The sequence below is a fragment of the Pseudophryne corroboree genome, chromosome 6, assembly GCF_028390025.1.
Source record: "Pseudophryne corroboree isolate aPseCor3 chromosome 6, aPseCor3.hap2, whole genome shotgun sequence".
NCBI lineage: Eukaryota > Metazoa > Chordata > Amphibia > Anura > Myobatrachidae > Pseudophryne > Pseudophryne corroboree.
In genome coordinates this window covers 176,864,795-176,885,933 of record NC_086449.1, presented here as the reverse complement: position 1 = coordinate 176,885,933, position 21,139 = coordinate 176,864,795, and the positions used below count along the sequence as shown (strand labels likewise).

General features: G+C 45.5%; 1 protein-coding gene across 2 annotated transcripts in view; it reads right to left on the bottom strand.

The window, feature by feature from the left end:
* UNC5D (unc-5 netrin receptor D) overlaps positions 1–21,139 on the bottom strand; it is an 866,621-nt gene that overhangs the window by 291,763 nt on the left and 553,719 nt on the right. Inside the window, exons 6-7 of one of the 2 annotated variants that reach the window (XM_063932130.1) lie at positions 19,770–19,937; positions 4,031–4,195 (exon numbers count right to left, since the gene is read on the bottom strand). In XM_063932130.1, coding sequence (XP_063788200.1) covers positions 4,031–4,195; positions 19,770–19,937 — 333 coding nt within the window. The remainder of the gene's footprint in view (positions 1–4,030; positions 4,196–19,769; positions 19,938–21,139) is intronic. The other variant, XM_063932131.1, reaches the window with a different exon arrangement.

Genomic DNA, 21,139 nt, shown 5'->3' with positions numbered 1-21,139 from the left:
AAATCTCAATATGTATAGTTTGGAGCAGAGAAGGGAAAGGGGGGACATGATAGAAACTTTCAAATATATCAAGGGTTTTAACAAAGTCCAGGAGGGAAACATTCTCCAAATGAAGAGAAGCAATAGGACACGAGGACATGCACTGAGGCTGGAGGGGGGGAGGTTCAGGGGAAATTTGCGGAAAAATTATTTCACAGAAAGGGTAGTGGACAAGTGGAATAGCCTCCCATCAGAGGTGGTAGAGGCTAAGACAGTAGAGCAATTTAAACATGCATGGGATAGACAAAAGGATATCCTTACAAAGAAATAAGGATCAAATAAGGTTAGAGATAAAAATAATGTTAAAAAAAAAAAAAAGGGGGCAGACTAGATGGGCCAAGTGGTTCTTATCTGCCGACAAATTCTATGTTTCTATGTTTCTATGACCATGTTAAGGTCGACATTCATTAGGTCGACCACTATTGGTCGACATAGACATGGTTGACATGGACTAAGAGTTGACACATTAAAATGGTCGACACGTGATAGGTCAACACATAAAAGGTCAACATGGATTTTTTTACTGTTTTTGGTGTCATTTTTCCGTAACATAACCAGGAACCCCAATTAATGTACCGCGTCCCCTTGCATGGCTCGTTTCGGTCTTTATGCCACGGGCAAGGTGCCCTGCTCTGCTGCTGCTGCGCTCGGCACAGGTCACCGTTCCCAATCGTAGTCCACGTGGATGGTAAAGTATGAAATAGTTAAAAAAAAAACATTTTTTTTTTTTAAAGCCATGTCGACCTTTTCATGTGTTGACATTTCATGTGTCGGCTATTTTCAGGTGTCGACCCTATGTCCATGTCGACCATCCAAACGGATACTTAAGGAGACACATCTGTATATGTTTTTACAATGAATTTGTACTCCTAGGCGTGAAGTATTATATACAGTATACCTCTCCTTTCTTCTAGTTACATTGTTGGTAATCCAGTTTTACCTCGTGAAGCAGCATTCATTATTAATATCTCTCAGGATTGAGTTTAAATAATATTGCACCTAACAATTTGTTTATGTGTTTTATTGAACTAAATTATAATAAGCAATGGAAAGAAAACAAAATAAATAAAGTATGTAACAAGTTGAATCTCTAACGTCAAACCAGGAATACTATCTACGGGTCCAACTGCTGCATTACCAAATTACTGATATATTTCCCCTGACCATGTCGGTAAAAATAGGCTAATTAAACGTTATACCAAAATGATCTTTATTCCGTTACCTGCCTAACAAACAATACCTCTATAGACAGTGCCGTAACTAGCCATTTTAGCGCTGTGTGCAAGAAACGACAGTGCCGCCCCCCCCCCCCCCCCCCATGTAAGACAGGGGCAGTGCGCGCCGCAGGTGCGTGAAAAATTTATAGGGGCGTGGCTTCACGGGGAAGGGGCGTGGCCACAAAATAACAGCAATTCATACTACGGTGCACAGTAGTCTACATTATTCAAATTACGCTGCACAGTAGCGCCACTACACCAGGTAGAGCCCCTTTTATACATTACAGCAGACAGCGTCCCCCTTTTTACACATTACGGCAGCCAGTCCCCCTCTTTACACATTGCGGCAGCCAGGCCCCCTCTTTACACATTGCGGCAGCCAGGCACCCTTTTTACACATTGCGGCAGCCAGACCCCTTTTTATACATTGTGGCAGCCAGTCCCCCTTTTTACACATTGCGGCAGCCAGGACCCCATTTTACACATTGCGGCAGCCAGGACCCCATTTTACACATTGCGGCAGCCAGGACCACCCCTTTTTACACATTACGGCAGCCAGTCCCCCTCTTTACACATTGCGGCAGCCAGGCCCCCTCTTTACATATTGCAGCAGCCAGGCACCCTTTTTACACATTGCGGCAGCCAGACCCCCTTTTTATACATTGTGGCAGCCAGTCCCCCTTTTTACACATTGCGGCAGCCAGGACCCCATTTTACACATTGCGGCAGCCAGTCCCCCTTTTTACACATTGAGGCAGCCAGGACCCCATTTTACACATTGCGGCAGCCAGGACCCCATTTTACACATTGCGGCAGCCAGGACCCCATTTTACACATTGCGGCAGCCAGGACCCCATTTTACACATTGCGGCAGCCAGTCCCCCTTTTTACACATTGCGGCAGCCAGGACCCCATTTTACACATTGCGGCAGCCAGGATCCCATTTTACACATTGCGGCAGCCAGTCCCCCTTTTTACACATTGCGGCAGCCAGGACCCCATTTTACACATTGCGGCAGCCAGTCCCCCTTTTTACACATTGCGGCAGCTAGGACCCCATTTTACACATTGCGGCAGCCAGTCCCCCTTTTTACACATTGCGGCAGCTAGGACCCCATTTTACACATTGCGGCAGCCAGTCCCCCTTTTTACACATTGCGGCAGCCAGTCCCCCTTTTTACACATTGCGGCAGCCAGGACCCCATTTTACACATTGCGGCAGCCAGGACCCCATTTTACACATTGCGGCAGCCAGTCCCCCTTTTTACACATTGCGGCAGCCAGGACCCCATTTTACACATTGCGGCAGCCAGTCCCCCTTTTTACACATTGCGGCAGCCAGGACCCCATTTTACACATTGCGGCAGCCAGTCCCCCTTTTTACACATTGCGGCAGCTAGGACCCCATTTTACACATTGCGGCAGCCAGTCCCCCTTTTTACACATTGCGGCAGCCAGACCCCCTTTTTACACATTGCGGCAGCCAGACCCCCTTTTTATACATTGCGGCAGCCAGGGCCCCTTTTTACACATTGCGGCAGACGGTGTCCCCCTGAGAGAGAGAGAGAAAGAGAGAGAGAGAGAGAGAGAGAGAGAGAGAGAGACATACTTACCTTCTCCCCGCTGACAGGCTCCTTGTGCAGCTCCCTCTCGGTGCAGGCTGTGTGAGGTGAGAAGGAGGAGGAGGGAGGGGGAGCAGGGAGCCGCAGCAGCGCTATTTGATTGGTAGTAAGCGCCGCTGCAGCATCCCCCTTTCCTTCTGTATTGGTTGCCTGGCGCTGCTGTGGATGCTGGGATGAAGGAACCGCATCCCAGCATCCATAGCAGCGCCGGGCAGCCAATACAGAAGGAGAGGGGGATGCTGCAGCGGCGCTTACTACCAATCAAATAGCGCTGCTGCGGCTCACTGCTCCCCCTCCCTCCTCCTCCTTCTCACCTCACACAGCCTGCACCGAGAGGGAGCTGCACGAGGAGCCTGTCAGCGGTCTCTCTCCTCCAGCGCGGCGCACGGCGCACACAGAGGCGGCATGTAATGAGTCAATTTGACTCATTACATGCCGCTGGCCGTTGCGCCCCCAGGGCAACTGCGCTGTGTGCCAAGCCCCCTTGGCACACACGTAGTTACGGCCCTGTCTATAGATGGGTGTAATGGAGGTGATGTGTAATACTGTAGCTTCTTGCTCCCTTGTGGCATAGTGAGCTTGATATAGTAAGTGGTGGATTTGACACAAAGGGGTAAATTTACTAAGATGGGAGTTCTATTTAAGATGGGAAGTTGCCTATAGCAACCAATCAGATTCCAGGTATTATCTTCTACAAGGGTCTAAATAAATGAGAAGTAGAATCTGATTGGTTGCTATGGGCAACATCCCATCTTAAATAGAACTCCCATCTTAGTAAATTTACCCCAAAATTTCTAATTCTAATAATATTCATTGTAAAACATGTCTGGTTTCACATTTAATATTATTGCTGTTTTAAATGTTGTGGTGAAACCCACGAAGAATCAGGGGCTTGCAAACTGCAAAGCCGCAGCTTAGTAAATCTAAACCAATTTACTGTAACATCAAATAGATACCTATTAACAATTAAGTACTTCTGCAAGGGCCCCACTGCTGACTGGCAGCACATGCTGAGATCTGTAGTTTTACACCAGCAGGGTGATCACAGGACTTCTACATATGATGTACTGTAGATTATAATAAGACATTTGTCTTATTATAATGACCCAGAGAACCCCAGGACAGAAGGTCCATGCAAAAAGCTTTGCTCACCTTGAATGCACAGTCCTTCTGTGCAGTTTTCAGACTCTTGGCTCAGCCCTTCGCATGGCTTTACCCCATGTGTTGCGGCATGTACTGTGCACTCCCTTTCACGCTGGCGTTCACACTCTGGGCTGCAGACGGACCACTCGCTCCATTCCGACCACTTTCCCTCCACTGTAAATTAGAAAAAATAATCACGTCAATTGCAGTGTTATACACCTTGGTATTAGAGAAGAAATGGTGCTAGGATTTTGAGGTGGCTCTCAGTACAGTATTTCCAAAACTGCTAAGGTCACTTGGTTGTCAATTACTATGCTACTCTGTGTAATTACTAAGGGAGCAGTTAATCACAGGTAGAATATATATATATATATATATATATATATATATTTTAAACATAGTGCACTTTAGGACATAAAACATAGGAGGAGATCCATCAAGCCTTCTAAAGAATGGATAAGTGGACCATTTTATGGAATGTACTGTACGTGATAAATGCACTCTTTAGAAGGCTTGACACATTCCTCCCACAGTATGAACATTGATATAGTGATCTTAGGATCCAATTCAGTAAGGATTTCAAATTCTGCTTATTTGCAGAATTTGCAATCCTTTTGTTCGCGTGCTGGGGGCCTCCCATCACAGGGCAAGACCACCCAGCATGCTCACCGCCACCTCCCCTCTGAGACAACTCTGAAATTGCGGTCGCACTGCAATTTCAGCATGATCGCAGAAAGTAGGGAAGCCTCCTGCGGCCGCATCCTGACTGCGATGGCATGAGGCCCGCAACCATAATTTTGAGCATAGCAGCTGCATGTGACGTCACGCAGCCGCCCCATTCACGCTCATGCCACGCCCCCCTTTTATCTGCTGCCTCTGTTTCCCTGACACCATCCTCGCAATGCTCTGTCTCCGCCTGGGAAATGGAGTGTTGCAGCCTCCCTTCCGCCGTAAGGCGTGTCCATGTTTGGGAAAGGGGCATGGCCTACTGTTGAGTGGGCGTAACCTCATGTGGAATGGGTGGGGCCTCACCTCATGATTCCCGTGATAGTCATTTTAGGAGCATGTTTGACGCTACTTGAGCAGCTGGGAAGCCCCCGGCTCACCATCCCTGCACTGTTAGATGCCGGGCCCTGCGCATGCACCTGCATCATCTTAGTAATTTTTGCAGTTGGATTGCTAGTTGCTAACCAACCTGAATGAGGTGCATCTTTTGCATTATAATATTCCTGGGCAGTTCCACAGAAACCTCACATCACTACTTAGATTGACCACATGATGGCTTAAACCCAATACCCCACTCTTTAAACTTGCCTACTTACCGACAGAACTAATTCTTTGAACAGAGCGATACTACAGACTGCCTATCACACATGCCTTCTCCTGCTTGTCAGTTTATACCAAGTTTTAAAGAATGAATGCCTTAACAGGGAGATACAGTAAATCGGGTGGTCTTCAATTTGCCGACTGTCGGGATCCCGGCGCACAGTATACCTGCGCCGGAATCCCGACACCCGGCATACCGACACCTTTTCTCCCTCTTGGGGGTGCATGACCTCCTTGGAGGGAGAATAGATACCACCGTGCCCGCAGCATGGCGAGCACAGCGAGCCCGCAAGGGGCTCATTTGCGCTCGCCCAGCTGCCGGTATGCCGGCAGTCGGGCCTCCGGCGCTGGTATGCTGGCTGCCGGGACCCTAGTACACCCCAGTAAATCAATCCTTCAAGAGAGACAAAGGGGTATATTCAATAAAAGTCGGATCCATTCCAACATGCATTTGTCGAATGGATCTGACAAGCCCTATTCAATAGGGTGGCCAAATCTGACTGTTGGATTTGACCGTTCCTTCCCATCTGTGCTGCTGCTGTCAGCAGCTACCCGTGTGTGCAATCACAGGGAGCTGCTGGAGACAGAGGAGGGGCCGGTGTGCACCTCCTGGTGGGCCCCCTTCTCTGCATGGTGCTGTAGACTCCGGCATTGTGCCGGAGTCTACTGCGAATGCGCAGGTCTCCGGAAACATTGCGCCCGCCATGATCCGGAGACCAATTTGGCTACCGCGCATGCGCAGTGGCCGTTTTGGCTGCGATTTCTGGCACAATCACAGCTCCCGGTGCTGGACTCCGGAAAGGTAAGTATTAAAATGGGTGCGGTGTGGGGCCCCCCTGGACCCAGGTGCCCGTGTGCACCGCACCCATTGCACCCATTATAGAAACGCCAATGGCCTGAGGGGGGGGGGTGACATCAGAGAGGAGCAGTGTCTTCCAGCGTCTGCGGCTCCAGCTGCTCCCGCTGGTAAGCACTCTTCCTCCCTTATCCCGATCTCTCTTCTCCTCACCTTAATCCGACTTTTTTAAAAGTCAGATTCAGGTTGTTGGAAACGGGGCCAAATCCTGACGTAATTGGCCTTGTTTTTCGGAAAAAATATGTGGGACCACGGCAACCACGCCGATCCACGTGTTTTTCGACAAGTCTGGAATTCCCGCCTTGTCGGAAAAAACAGCCTCCAATGAATAGGTCGGAACCCCTACCAACCTAAATGTGTCGTGACGGCAGCTTCCGACACTTATTGAATATATCCCATAGTGGAAAAGTTGCCTGGAGCAACCAATCAGATTTTGTAATTTTTTTAGACTGTGCCTGATAAATAATAGCTATAAGCTGATTGGGATGTTTTGGACAACTTCTTCACTTTATCTACTCTTCACTTTATCCCTCTCGAAGGTTTGATACAAGAGCACATGACAACATTACACATATACAGAATGTATATTATTCTGATTTACAAATCATAGTTTGCTGGAATGATACTGGTTGCAGGGTTGTTGTTGTTTTTTTTTTATAATGAAAATCTGTATGTCTGACAAAAACGGGTGTTATTAATGGCTATAGGGATTTTTTTCCATTTTACCAATGGCTTAAGGCCCTCATTCCGAGTTGTTCGCTTGCTAGCTGCTTTTAGCAGCCATGCAAACGCTAAGCCGCCGCCCTCTGGGAGTGTATCTTAGCTTAGCAGATGTGCGAACGAAAGGATCGCAGCGATGCTACAAAAAAAGATTGTTCAGTTTCTGAGTAGCTCCAGACCTACTCCTAGCTTGCAAACACTTCAGACTGTTTAGTTCCTGATTTGACGTCACGAACACACCCTGCGTTCGGCCACCCACGCCTGTGTTTCTCCAGGCACGCCTGCGTTTGTATCTGACACGCCTGCGTTTTTCCACACACTACCAGAAAACGGTCAGTTACTTCCCAGAAACACCCACTTCCTGTCAATCACTCTGCGGCCAGCAGTGCGACTGAAATGCGTCGCTAGACCTTGTGTAAAAGTACTTCGGATGTTTTGAAAGTACATCGCGCGTGCGCATTGCGCCTCATACGCATGCGCAGAAGTGCTGCTTTTTTACCTAAACGCTGCGCTGCGAACGAAAACAGCTAGCGAACAACTCGGAATGACCACCTAAGTCAGTTGGCGCCTCGTTTAACTGCTCCGATAGAGCTCTACCTTCAATGTAGGCCTTTTACACCAAAACTTGAATGTTTTTTTCTTTATGTTGAAACTGTAATTTAAAAATTTGGAATCATACATTATTTCCTCCTATGAGCAGAGCAGGGGGTATAATTACTAAAGGTTGATTTTCATTGATACAGTTACACATTATACACATTACTCCAAAGGTTTCCTACAGTTCAAGCTAATTTAACCCCTTTGCTATAACACAATACAAAGCACAAGTTATTTTCAGTTCAGTGTACAATTCCCATATGTTTGGAGAGTAACAACTGAAGAGTCTATTAAAGTGACACTTTCTTATATCCGTTAAGGGTCCTAATGGTAGCTGCAAGTGTTCAGTACTTTATTCCTCTTTCAGGGGCAGATGTATTAAGGCTGGTGAAGTGATAAAGCAGTGATAAAGAAGTGATAAGTGGAAGGTGATAATGCACCAGCCAATCAGCCCCTGTCATTTTTCAAACCACCTTGATTGGCTGGTGCGTTATCACCTTCCACTCGCAATAGTCTATAAGATATATATATATATATATATATATATATACATACATATATGTATATTATATCATTGTAGTGCAAATTCTATAAGGCAAGAGGGTAGACACAGTAGATACATGGGGGCAGAAGTATTAAGCCTGGAGAAGTGATGAAGCAGTGATAAAGAAGTGATGGGTGGAAGGTGATAATGCACCAACCAATCATTATGGGTTTGAAAAATGACAGTTAGGAGCCTATTGGCTATTTTGTTATCACCTTCCACTTATCACTTCCTTATCACTTCTCTAGGCTTAATACATCTGCCCAAGTATGAGCTTATCCTGGTGAGGAAATGTACCTCTTTGCTGAAGCGCTGGTAGCCTCACAGTGGAACGAACATTTAACTTTGAATTGAGATTAAAAGAGCTGGGCTGCGCTATTTTGTTGAATACTACCAGAATTATTACGGAGAGAGCGGATGGAGAATGTTTTTAGTCTTTCTTGTATCCCTCTGTTGAGATGCAAGATAACAAACTACTGGTATCCAGCAAGCAGCTGATTTCTATATAAAAGACCTCAAGCTGTAACTTGCACAATGTTAGCATATCTCCCAACTTTAAAAAGTGTAGATTCGGGACTAGGCGGGAAAGGTGCGTCTGCGGCTGGGGGAAGGGACGTGGTCTATTGTGGAGTGGGCGTAACCTCAGGTGGAATGGGTGGGGCATCACCTCATGATCCCCATGATAGTCATTTTGGGAACATGCCCGGCGCTACTTGAGCAGCTGGGAAGCTCCCGGCTCACCAGCCCCGCACTGCTAGATGCCATGTACATGTGCATGGCATCTATTCAGTGATCATCAGCTGCGTTGCAGAGCAGCTGTAATCAGAGGCTCTCCCAACCTGCCCCCATCCCACGGTACACTGCGGTTCACGGACCAGACAGAGGGACAGTTTCCAAATAGCAGGACTGTCTTGCTGGAATTGTGACAGTTGGGAGGTATGTGTTAGTCAGTAGTAAAAAGTAGCTCAGACTGACATTTATCCAAATGGGTGAGTGTGCTGCACTGTAGGGCTGGATGACGGGGATGAGGGGATGCCTCTGTGTACAGTTGGGGTGTGTCCCAGAGGGAAAGCTGCCTCCCTCCTTCAGCAGTCCATTCACTGTATGTAACACCCACCTCCTGCCTGCCTCTTGAGGGCCCCATACACTAGAACTATTATGCCCAATTTCAGCCCAATTCGGGCTCATATATTGGGTGAAATCAGACATCTTGGCTGTGTATCCGATCCGCGGCCCCGTGAGCTTCGGTTCGACTCCTCTAGGTCGTTAGTTCTGCACTCGTGATATGTCGGTTCCTGCAGGCATGGCTGGGATAGCATACGATATATCGCATGCAAAATAAACCAAAATGTTTGGAATCGTATGGAACTACTCCCAGGAAGCTCTCAGGAGAGTTCAAGGAAAATCGCCTACGACTTCAGTCTCAGACATATCGTTCTAGTGTATTGGGCCCTTTTAGACAGTCCAATTGTGGGGAGAAGGATCTGCCCTCTTTACTATAACACCAGCCTCCAGCTATGGGACTGCAGCACCAGATTACTCGGGACTGTCAGGGCTCAGCGACCTCTCCCTGCCGCTCTGCACACAATGGCGTCTCCCCTCATTCCTCACAACTGCCTCAGGGCTACAATTAAACTGCCGTTTCTCAGCCCCTCTATCCGCCAACAGTCTCTGTGTCTGCAAGTGCTGGATCCTCCAACCGCTGACCGCACAGGCAGCTGGCTCTGTCCTAGGTTAGTCTGTGCCCAATTTACTCTGACAGGCAGAAGTCCTCATTTCACATCTGTATTAAAATACCCACACCAGCGCACTTTAGTTCTACTGGTACTCCCTAGTTCTGGGGAACCACACAATTTATTTAATATTTTTATCCAAATTTATCAATAAGAAAACATTTATCCTAGGGGTGCCGTGAAAAAAATGCTGTGATTCAAGAAAGTTTGGGAACCACTGCCATAAAGTCAATAGTTAAGTGATGACCCTGGCCCTTACAATGGCCAACGAATTGTTGCTTGAGCCCTGAATAACAAAGAATGATATTTTAAATACAATTGATTGAATGTAGCACACGGAACCAGATACAGCATAAGTAATACTATATAAATTAATAGTCTCCAAAAATAAAAAAGATACATTATCAAAGACAGACATTTCTGAGGACCAATAATCAGGCCTGTGACTGGCAACCAGAACTTTTTCACACTCTTCAATATGCTGGGTGAGGAATGAATATTCTCTTCACTATCTCAAATCTGCAGGTCCCATAAACAGTGAGATAAACATCTTCTGGTGAGTCTCTGTATCTCTCCTCCATGTGACTACCACACAGGGGATCACACCAAGACACAACCTCTGGGTTGCATGTGTTCAGTATGATTTACCAACAGACACAACACCGATGGCCATAATCCCAACAGCAATCGACCGACAGTCAAAATACCGACCCGGTCAAAATACCGACATCCATTATGCTGACTTGTTCAAAATGTTGACATAGTCAGAATACAGACATTTGAAATGCCGACATTGCAAAATACAGACATGAGGTTTTTTTCTCTGCTTTTTGGGTGAAAACCCCCCCACTCCCCACGTACTGTAAATGTACCACGTCCCCTCGCATGGCTCGCTGCGCTCACCATGCTTTGGGCCCCTCCAGGTCCACTGGGATGGTAAAGTATGAACAAGTGTTTTGCAGCAAAAATTACTCAAAAACGCATGTCGCATTTTGACATGTCGGTATTCTGACTAGGTTGGCATTTTGAACATATCAGTATAATTAATGTCGGTATTTTGACAGTGTCGGTATTTTGACTGTCAGTCAATGGCTCGGGATTATGATCATCGGTATTGTGTCTGTCGGTAAATCAACTGCTACGCGGGTTGCATGCTTTGCACCCAGGCTACCAGGGACATGTCAAAGAAGGAGGATTAGATGGAAGGCGTGTGGCACTGTGATTTGGGACATTGACCCCTCCCCCTAAACAGTGCCGTAAATTATAGTAGTGTGCAGTGGAGGAGGATCTACTGCCCTGTTCTGGGGAAGTTCTCAGATCTAGAAGGCTGGTGTACCTCCGCGTGAGTCTGGTAGTGCTGCCTGCAATTCTGGAGTATCACAGGCATTTTGGATGAATAGGTAAGAATGGGTGATATCAGTTTACAATAACAAAGGCTGCATCAGTGCCCACCGTCTGTGTGCTACTCTCTGTGGCCTGGGAGACCGTATTGCCTGCATTTACTTTGCAAGGTGCACAAGTGGCATGTTTGCTACCAAAAACTTCTTTTTATAAAGTGAATTAACAATTACATGTAGATAAGGATGCATCAACCATGCTATGTTCTGCAGAACAAGTGGCATTAGCATTGTATCTGGTCATGTACAGTACAATGTAGTTAGAAACATAGAATTTGATGGCAGATAAGAACCACTTGGTCCATCTAGTCTGTCTATGTACAGTACACACACACTTATATACTAGGATTATTTTTAATTTTTTTTTGTTGGGAGCCAATTAACTTACCAGTATATGGATTCTGAGAGGATACCAGAGTACCCGGAGGAAAATACAGGGAGATTATACAAACGCCCACAGTTAGGGCCAGGGTGGGAATCGAACCCAGGACCTCAGTAATGCTAACCATTACACCATCAGTACTTCCCTAGCAATGTGGGATGGTCTGAATCCTGTTGTGCTTAATGGGGGGGGGTACAGACAGAGAGATCCCTGCTTAAAATCTAGTGCTCAAAATCTAAGCAATCTGACTAGATTGCTTAGATTTTAAGCAGGGATCTCTCGTGTGTATGCCCCCCAGCGATAGCGATGCGCGTCCCACCCCCCACCTCGCTTAGCACACATCGCGCTCAGTGCTGAGCGAGGGGAGAGATGTGTGCTGAGCATACTTGCCTACCTGACCCTTTCCATGAGGGAGAAAATGCTCTGTTCCTGGACTTTCCTGGTAATGTATGATTGCCATCACCTGTGGTGAAACACCTTTCTTATCAATTAACTAGCTCACCACAGGTGATGGCAATCATACATTACCGGGAAAGTCCAGGAACAGAGCATTTTCTCCATAATGGAGAGGGACAGGTGGGCAAGTATGTTGCTGAGCGGTCTGTGATAGATCGCTCTGCACACATCTCTCTAGTGTGTACCCCCCTTTACTTGCTTAGCTTTGTATCTCAGTGATAACTTTCCAATTTAGTGTAACCACCTTTGAACATGGAGTAGGAGTAAATATTCATCCTCCCCAACCTTATAAGCATGACTATTATATAACAATGCTGCCATCTAATCATCATCAGCCTTAAACTGCTGCTAATAGTCAAACACCCTTAATTGTAATTTGAGATGGCCTTTGTTTCACCAGTGGTAGATGATAACCCATTGTTCTCATAGTCCAGAAATGTGTGGCTGAATTATGAAAGCTTTGTGTAAGGATTAATAAAGGTGGTGATAAGAGACCTGGCAACATGGGCGAGACCTGGCAACATGGGCTAGACACTACATATGTACATGCATTTCACATGCTGTACATATACAAAACCTACAGTGTGATGTAATAGACATTTGACACATATTAGGGCTCAGGAGGGGAGATAATCTTCCACGCGTGAATCGTCATTCTGAGTAATTTAGAGTCGGCACAATAAACGTGATGTTGGGGCTTCACGATACAATAGGGTCATTAAGTTAAGGGATGGATAAGTAACAAGAGTAGAAAACATTGTATTCCACAAAATACACTGGTTGATATGTCAGGGCATTGCCTAGGTATTTGTATGTCTACATCAGGCTTTTTCAACCAGTGTGCCGTGGCACACTAGTGTGCCGTGACCAGTTGCAAGGTGTGCCGCGGAGCCAGAGCAGCTTCCTGCACCTTCAGCGTGAACTGTTGGCCTGGGCTCTTCTTAGAGGATCAGTCGTGCTCCGGCCATGACCTATGCCTTGAAAACGATGTGATATCATAGATCACAGCCGCCGCGTCTCACCAGCCAGCCCACCTGCCTGCATACACGTTTTCCAGTTCCCGCCTGCATACACAGCTTTCCTTCCCACATCTACACCTGCCTGACCGCCCACTGCTCAGTATTCGCAGAACTCCACTATGAACAACCCCTGCCACTGAGGGACAGGGAGGAGGACAGCTGATATTTATTTTATTTCTCCTGTGGGGAACAATAGGATTTCAATAGGATTTATGTGGGGAGAATAAGAATTTATGGATTTATGGGGGGAACAATGTGAATAATTCATGTGTGAAGCAATAGGATTTATGTGGGGAGCAATGGGATTGTTTTTTCTGTGTAGGCCAATGTATGCGTGGATTTTTTTATTTTTTTTACTGTGAGGGCCAATGTGTGTGTGTTTTTTTTTTCTGTGGGGAACCGATGGTGTGCCTTGGCAATTTTAAAATATTGTTCGGTGTGCCGCGAGTAAAAAAAGGTTGAAAATCACTGGTCTACATGCTAGCAAATTCCACTAATGACAAGTGTTAAAAAAGTTTGCGTATTTGTACCAGTCAGGGTACTGCAAAAATATACCAGTTGGTATGACATGGTAATGCCAAGGTAATTAAACACCAATATAGCTAATGACACTAACGAGAAACCAGTTGTAATAGAAAACAATATACAGGTACTGACTATTTTGGAACACCTATACAGGTAATGAAAAGCACAGAAACCAGTGTTTGGGCTTTAGTAATGTACTGAATGATAAAACAATAAAATGTGATGTGAAGATGTGGGAACTGTAATATGTACAATAAAAAAACAACCAAACTCAAATTTATTATATTAACTAGTTACAGTATGTAGTATGCAAATTAGCCAATTATGCTCAATGTGGGAGAGAAGGTCAGTGTTAGAACAGTCTGGGGCCAGGTCACTGATAAGTCACTTCTTACGTACTAGATGTATCAAGCTTGGAGAAGTAATAAAGCAGTGTTAAAGCAGTGAGCAGTGATAAGCCAATCAGCTCCCAACCGTCAATTTACATATTGTCTCCAGGCTTAATACACCTGCCCCTAATACTGTATGTCCCAGTGACATACTTTATAGTATTAATTTTCCCTGCAACACACCAGGAAGAGGGACTGTCAGACGGACTGTAAGTTCCTATTATTAACCACTTAACTGGATAATATTTTTTCTTAAAAATGTCATCAAATTTGGTGAGTTTTGTTCATCAGTTTAAGTATATGATGGATATTAAGACATGATTCTGTATAACTGTTTTAAAACATCCATAGATTTGTTAATAAAATGATACGAAATAAGGTTAAAATAGGTATTAGTTGCATAATTTGATGATAAAATAAATTGAGCGATTTTTGGAAAAATTGTTTTATACATAAAAAAATATATTTTAACTAGGTAGGTACAGTAGATCCTATTGGAAGTCTTACCTGTCAGTAACAAACTCTACAGGCAGTCCCACTGGGAGGTGTTTCCTCCCGTCAAGACTGCCAGACCGGGCTGCGATAAGCAGAGAGCTGGCTTCCTGTAGAAAGCCACTCCTTGCTTTCAAGCAGCCCAATCCAGCTTCTATGGGCTGCAGCCAATGCAGTCCATAGAAGCTGGGGGTTTGCACATGCACAGTCGTACTGTGGCATCTGCGCATGCACTGGTTCCGGCACCTGCCGGGTCCATTGCGCAGGTGCCAAAGTTTTGATTTTTACATTAAGAAGAGTAGCTAGCATTAGGATGTCTGAGATCCTGAGGATCACCCATCACTGCTGCATGGAGGGAGAAGTATTGCTGTTAGGATCACCTATCACAGCTAAAGTATGTGGCCAGGTGGGACGGTGGTAGAAAAGGTAGTTTGTATGGGGCAGCAGCTACTCTGCACCCTCTTAGAAAGATTGTTTCATGCTGCTGTAGTTGAGCAACACTGTTAGGATTGCCATTAAGTACCCAGGCTGGGAGGAAGAGTCTGGGGGGAGGGACCCAAGGGGGAAAAGGGTCTGGAAGGGTGTGCTGTGCCTGGCGGCTGATGGAAGATTACCTTCCAGCAGCAACTGGTGGGTGATCTGACAACTGCACCAAGCTGTGTAAGGCGAGTGTTTAAAGCTTTGAACATGTGGCATTTGTTTCCGCAGCTGATTGGTCCTATTATGTTCCATGCTCTGTGACTGGCCTGATTTATTAGCACGCTAAAATTATTCTTCAAATTTTGGATGAATATGAATCATGTCACAAAGTGACTCACATTTTGTGCATCACTGAAATTTGCACTCATTTCATAACCAGCCAAATCGATCCTCCCACCTCTAGAGAAAGAACACAATTTCAATTTAAAATAGGAAAACATTGTGTTTGATGAATGCTTTACACACTCCATTACAATAAAAGAAAACCACATTTCATAAAGGCTTAGCTGTATGAAAAGATAAGAATATTGCATTACCAGGTACTTTTCCATAGCAAAACGACAAATTCATAAAAAGGTGTCTCAGAAAATAAAAATACATTTTAAAATATTATTCTCAGAGGAATAAATATACAGACGGTTACGCTAACAAACAGTGGAATTTTACTGTTAAGGATGTAAAGGAAAAATAAAGTTATGGCCTAATAATAGATCATAAGGAGTATCTAACATTCTTCTTGTTGCTCAGATATTCAGCATGGACAGTATGGCTTAGTAGAACTGAGGAGAAATTCAGAGTTACCTCACTCTATTTAGCCAGTACAACACTGTATTTTATGTTTCTTTCTGTATATACTGTATCACCAGGACCGGTTCTACACATTGTGGTGCCCAGTGCGAAAGTTTCCACTGGCGCCCCCCCCCCCCCCCCCGCGCGGCTAAACAGGGTGTGGCTTCATAGGGGAGGGTTGTGGCCACAACAATGCTCCCAGTAGTTGTGCCCCCAGATCTGCCCCAAGTAGTTGTGCCCCCCAGTTGATTTGCCCCCAGTAGATTTGCCCCCTGTAGCTGTTCCCCCTGTAGCAGTGACCTCAGTATGTGCCCCTTGTAGTTGTGCCACCTGTAGTTATGCCCCCCTGTAGATTTGCCCCCAGTAGCTGTGCCCCCAGTTAATTAGTTAATTTGTCCCCTGTAGCAGTGCCCCTAGTAGTTGTGCCACCTGTAACTGTGCCCCTTGTAGCAGTGTACTCTGTAGCTGTGCCCCCGGTTGATTTGCCCCCAGTAGCTGTTCCCCCTGTAGCAGTGCCCCAGTAGCTGTTCCCCCTGTAGTTGTGCCCCTTGTAGCTGTGCCCCCAGTAGTACTGCCCCTTGTAGCTGTGCCCCCAGTAGTGCTGCCCCTTGTAGCTGTGCCCCCAGTAGTACTACCCCTTGTAGATGTGCCCCCAGTAGTACTGCCCCTTGTAGATGTGCCCCCAGTAGTACTGCCCCTTGTAGCTGTGCCCCCAGTAGTACTGCCCCTTGTAGCTGTGCCCCCAGTAGTACTTCCCCTTGTAGCTGTGCCCCCCGTAGAACTACCCCCTGTAGATGTGCCCCCAGTAGTACTGCCCCTTGTAGCTGTGCCCCCAGTAGTGCTGCCCCTTGTAGCTGTGCCCCCAGTAGTACTACCCCTTGTAGATGTGCCCCAGTATTACTGCCCCTTGTAGATGTGCCCCCAGTAGTACTACCCCTTGTAGATGTGCCCCCAGTAGTACTACCCCTTGTAGCTGTGCCCCCAGTAGTACTGCCCCTTGTAGATGTGCCCCCTGTATGTGCCCCCAGTATGTGCCCCCTGTTGTAGCGCTGCTTTGAAACCCTAAAAGAAAAATCAAAATACTTACCTGCCTCGCTCCTGCTTCCGCTGGTCCGCTGCTGCCGCTGTCTCCGGGCGCCGGCTCCTCTCTATGGGAGAGACGCCATGACGTCTCTCCCATAGCAGCGCCGCACTGACACTAGGGGTCAATTTTGACCTCTAGCGTCAGTCAGTGACGCCGGCTGCAGCAGGGGCACACGGCGCTCGCTGCAGCCGGAAGCGGGGAGGGAGAGAGGATTAGTAGCGGCTCTTACCACGGCGGCGCTCTCAGGGTAGCGGCGCCCCGGGCAAAAAGCCTGCTTGCCCGTGGCAAGAGCCGCTACTGTGTATCACTAAGTAGCAGAATTAGCAACCCTTGTGGTCATATACTGGGAGCCGCCTATCGCCAGGCAAGGCCACCCAGCATGCTGACCATCGCCCCCTCCTTGACCAAGCAGAGATTGCGATCGCTAAACTATTTCTGCTTGATCGCAAAAATGGGGTAGTCCCCTGCAGGCGCAGCCTGGCTGAGCCTGAAGGAGGCCCGCCACCATTTTTCTGATCGCAGCAGCTGTATGTGACATCAAGCAGCCGCCCCGATCATGCCCCTGCCCTGCCCCCTGTTCATGCCACCACGCCCCCCATTTTGAAGCCATGCCCCCGCAATGTCCCGTCTCCGCCTACAAAACACGGCATTGCTGCTCCCCCCCCCACCCCACCCTGCAGACGCCTTTGCCTGATTGACAGGCAGAGGCGTTTGCATTTTCTGCAGGACTCACGTCCTTTCAGTAATTTTTGCAGTTGGATTGCGAATAACGATCCAACCTAAGTCAGGCCCAATGGCCAGATTCACCCAAACCTCAAACAGATCTGTTCAACCAAATTCACATCCCGCAAAGCTAGAATACAAGTATGTATTATTAAAAATTAAGTTATTAAAATAGGGCCTCTGAAACTGCCCCAGCCTAGGCTATCAATCACTTGACCCCTCTGCAAATCAAGGCATGAATAGTTTTCCTATTTAATGCTGTAAATGACTGAAGATACAGTACTGATTTGTCTAAGATCGTAGAAACCCCTGCTTGATGTGGGAGTGCATTGTTTACTATTGGCCAGGGTGAGGACATCCAAGGATCAGTCTCCTTTTAGTCATATTTATCAAATGGTGAGAAGCCTTTCCAGTTAGTGGTTGTAGGGGAAAGGGGTTAAAAATCTTTTTCTAGTTGATTTAAAGAAAAAGCCTATGAAGTTATGGGAAACTTACCTCCTTGAAATTGATGGCTACGGCCTTAGCTACCAGGAGCTTTATACATTTTGGTAGTATAATGAATGAATCTGTAGAGCACCTACATTTATACCAGTACAACATAAGTACTGTATAGTCTTTTATTTTGATCACCTGCAGCTCAGAACACCCCTACATATTGTACATCCTCATCCCTTCCATTTAACAAATATTGGGGCAGATGTATTAACCTGGAGAAGGCATAAGGAAGTGATAAACCAGTGATAAGTGCAAGGTGATAAACACACCAGCCAATCAGCTCCTAACTGTTAACGTACATATTTGAGCTGATTGGCTGGTGCATTTATCACCTTGCATTTATCACTGGTTTATCACTTCCTTATGCCTTCTCCAGGTTAATACATCTGCCCCATTGTTTTCTCTACATGACTGCTCTGTCAAATGGTTGCATAAGTAGAATATAACAATGAGATTCTGGGGCAGATGTATTAAGCCTGGAGAAGTGATGCAGCAGTGATAAGTGCAAGGTGATAACGCACCAGCCAATCAGCTCCTAACTGTCAATTTACATATTGGAGCTTATTGGCTGGTGCATTATCACCTTGCACTTATCACTGCTTTATCACTTCTCCAGGTTTAATACATCTGCCCCTCTGTGACATACTGTATTCACCTAGCAGGAGAAGGTATGTGCCACTCTCCTCCACTGATGCCAGATGAGGAACTAGTATCTGTTAAATGCACAGTACAATTCTCTGCAAACAAAATACTTGTAGAGCATTTGACAAGCTTCAGAGAAAGTGGGGAAGGGGGCAGTAGTGTTTTAGATTGGCCTATACTGGCCCATTGTGAGTACGTCTAATGGCATTAACACCCCAGCTCTAAGATTCGCCATCTTTCAATGGTGATAGTACCCAGTGTTTTTACATGGGGAGACATGTTATCAAGTTTCAAGCTAAGTGAGAAAACAAACTTAATTAATTTAAGTTAAAAAAAACATATGTAATTTAGGTGTCTGTGTGTTGTATTTTTATTTTTATACTAAAGGAATTGAACTGTAAAATTTGGGATTTAATTTCCATTATCCATGCCTGAGTAACATGCAACTGTTGCAGCAATATTTTTTCTTTTTAGTTCTTTAAGCAAATACTGATAAACATTTCATTATTATAATCATTTTCTTGATATCATCGCTTACAACTGTCAACTGTTTCCCTGTCTGATCTTCAGTATGCAACAAACAAGCTACCTTGTTGAACTAGTTGAGGTCGCAGTTAAAAGAAATGATGGTGACTTTACAGCAATCACTACTAGCATTATGCTAATGTACTATTAATGTTTCATTTTCTAAAGCTGTCCCTGAAAGACAGCTGCGGTAGGGACAATGCCTAGAGGAGAAAATTTCTCTCCATTGTGCTTTGGACATACTGGAAAGCAATCTATTTGTTGTTTGTGTAATGAATTTTAGTTATTTCACAATTTCACTTAAAGTACATACTAGGCATTGAAGAATAATTATAACTCAAGGCCCTTCAGTCAGATGAAAATATATTACTTACATGGAAATAACATTACTATTCTACAAACATGCTGGAGTCAGCAGCTGCATTAATAATTTACAATATTGTGGTCTGTTTCAGCAATGTGGGTCTAGGTGACGGATTTGCATATCTATCAAACTGAGATAAAACAGGGCACATAGTAAATATACCATTACTGCAGAGACTGTGCAGTCAGGGGATTAGGATATATGACTCACCAGGGCACTGTACTGTGCAGCTGATTTTTTGCATGGATGACCCTACACAGAAGGTTCCGCCGTTTAGAGGTGTTGGATTGGTGCAGGTCCTTGAACGTTTCTGCACCCCGCGGCCACAGTTAACACTACACGCTGACCACTCTAGCCAGGACGACCACCCTCCGTTCACTGGGAATGAGAAAAGAAACAGATATGTAATATCCACCTCAGCAATCCCATTAGCGCAAGAACATCATTACATGTGTACTTGTTGCTTGTACACATTGGAATGTTATAGGTTAAATCATTATACAAAGGAAATCAATCAGCCTACAAATTTATTAGTATCTAAAGTACCTCAGTGATGTCACTGGATAGTGGGAGTTCATGTATTAAGAAGTGAAAAGAGTGGAGAAGTGGACGAGTGGAAAAGTCACCCATAGTAACCAATCAGCTTTGAGGAAGCATTTATCAAGTACATTCTATAAAATTAAAACTAAGGTTGATTGGTTGCTTTGGGCAACTTTTCCACTGGTCGATACCACTCTTCATTGCTTGATACATCAACCCCGTAGTGGGAGATATATCACACCTGCCCAACAAGTAAAAGTGTTGGCCATAGCAACCAATCAGATTCTATATATATCACTTTATAGATTGTAATATTAGCTGTATTGTCCTCTTTGGATAATCCCCCCCCCCTTTCCCGTATAGTCTTTAGTCTAAACAACTCAACACTGTAAACAGCGTATTTATGTTTATACTGTAGGTACGCAATGAAATGCTCTATATGCATAATCACCTGTAAAAAGTAAATGTTTGCAGTGGATTAAATTATAAAAAAGTGCCCTAATTCACCATTCATCCTTTTTGCGCCATGTGGCATGGGATGCGTGGCTTGATTAAGATGTTCCACCTGTGTTGCACCTAATGTGGCTTATAGTGTCCCCAGTGATTAGGATTAGGATTTTTGTCCCAAAGGAGATGGTATAAAGTTGCAGATTAAGCACAATGCTGCATGGCAGGGTCACTGGGTGCATGGTGCAGCTCAGTCGTATCAGTCCGCAGTCTTTTGCCTATTTACCTAGGTTTGCATACAAGTCACACACAGTTGCTGCATGCAATGCCAGAGCCAATGTCCAGAATACTTGTGTATTGTACTTTTCTGCATTAATGTGTGAGATGCATAGTACAGCTTAGTTGCAGAACCTGGTGTGATTTGAGGATAGGTGTATGTGGACACGTCTGTAAGACTAAAACCCTATTAAGTTAATATGTTTTACAATCACAGATTTGTCAAAGTCAAAAAATATTGCAGAACACACATAACGTACGAACTACACACAGATGGCCTCCGCGCGTGTACTTGTTCTGCTGTGCGTGCACATGTT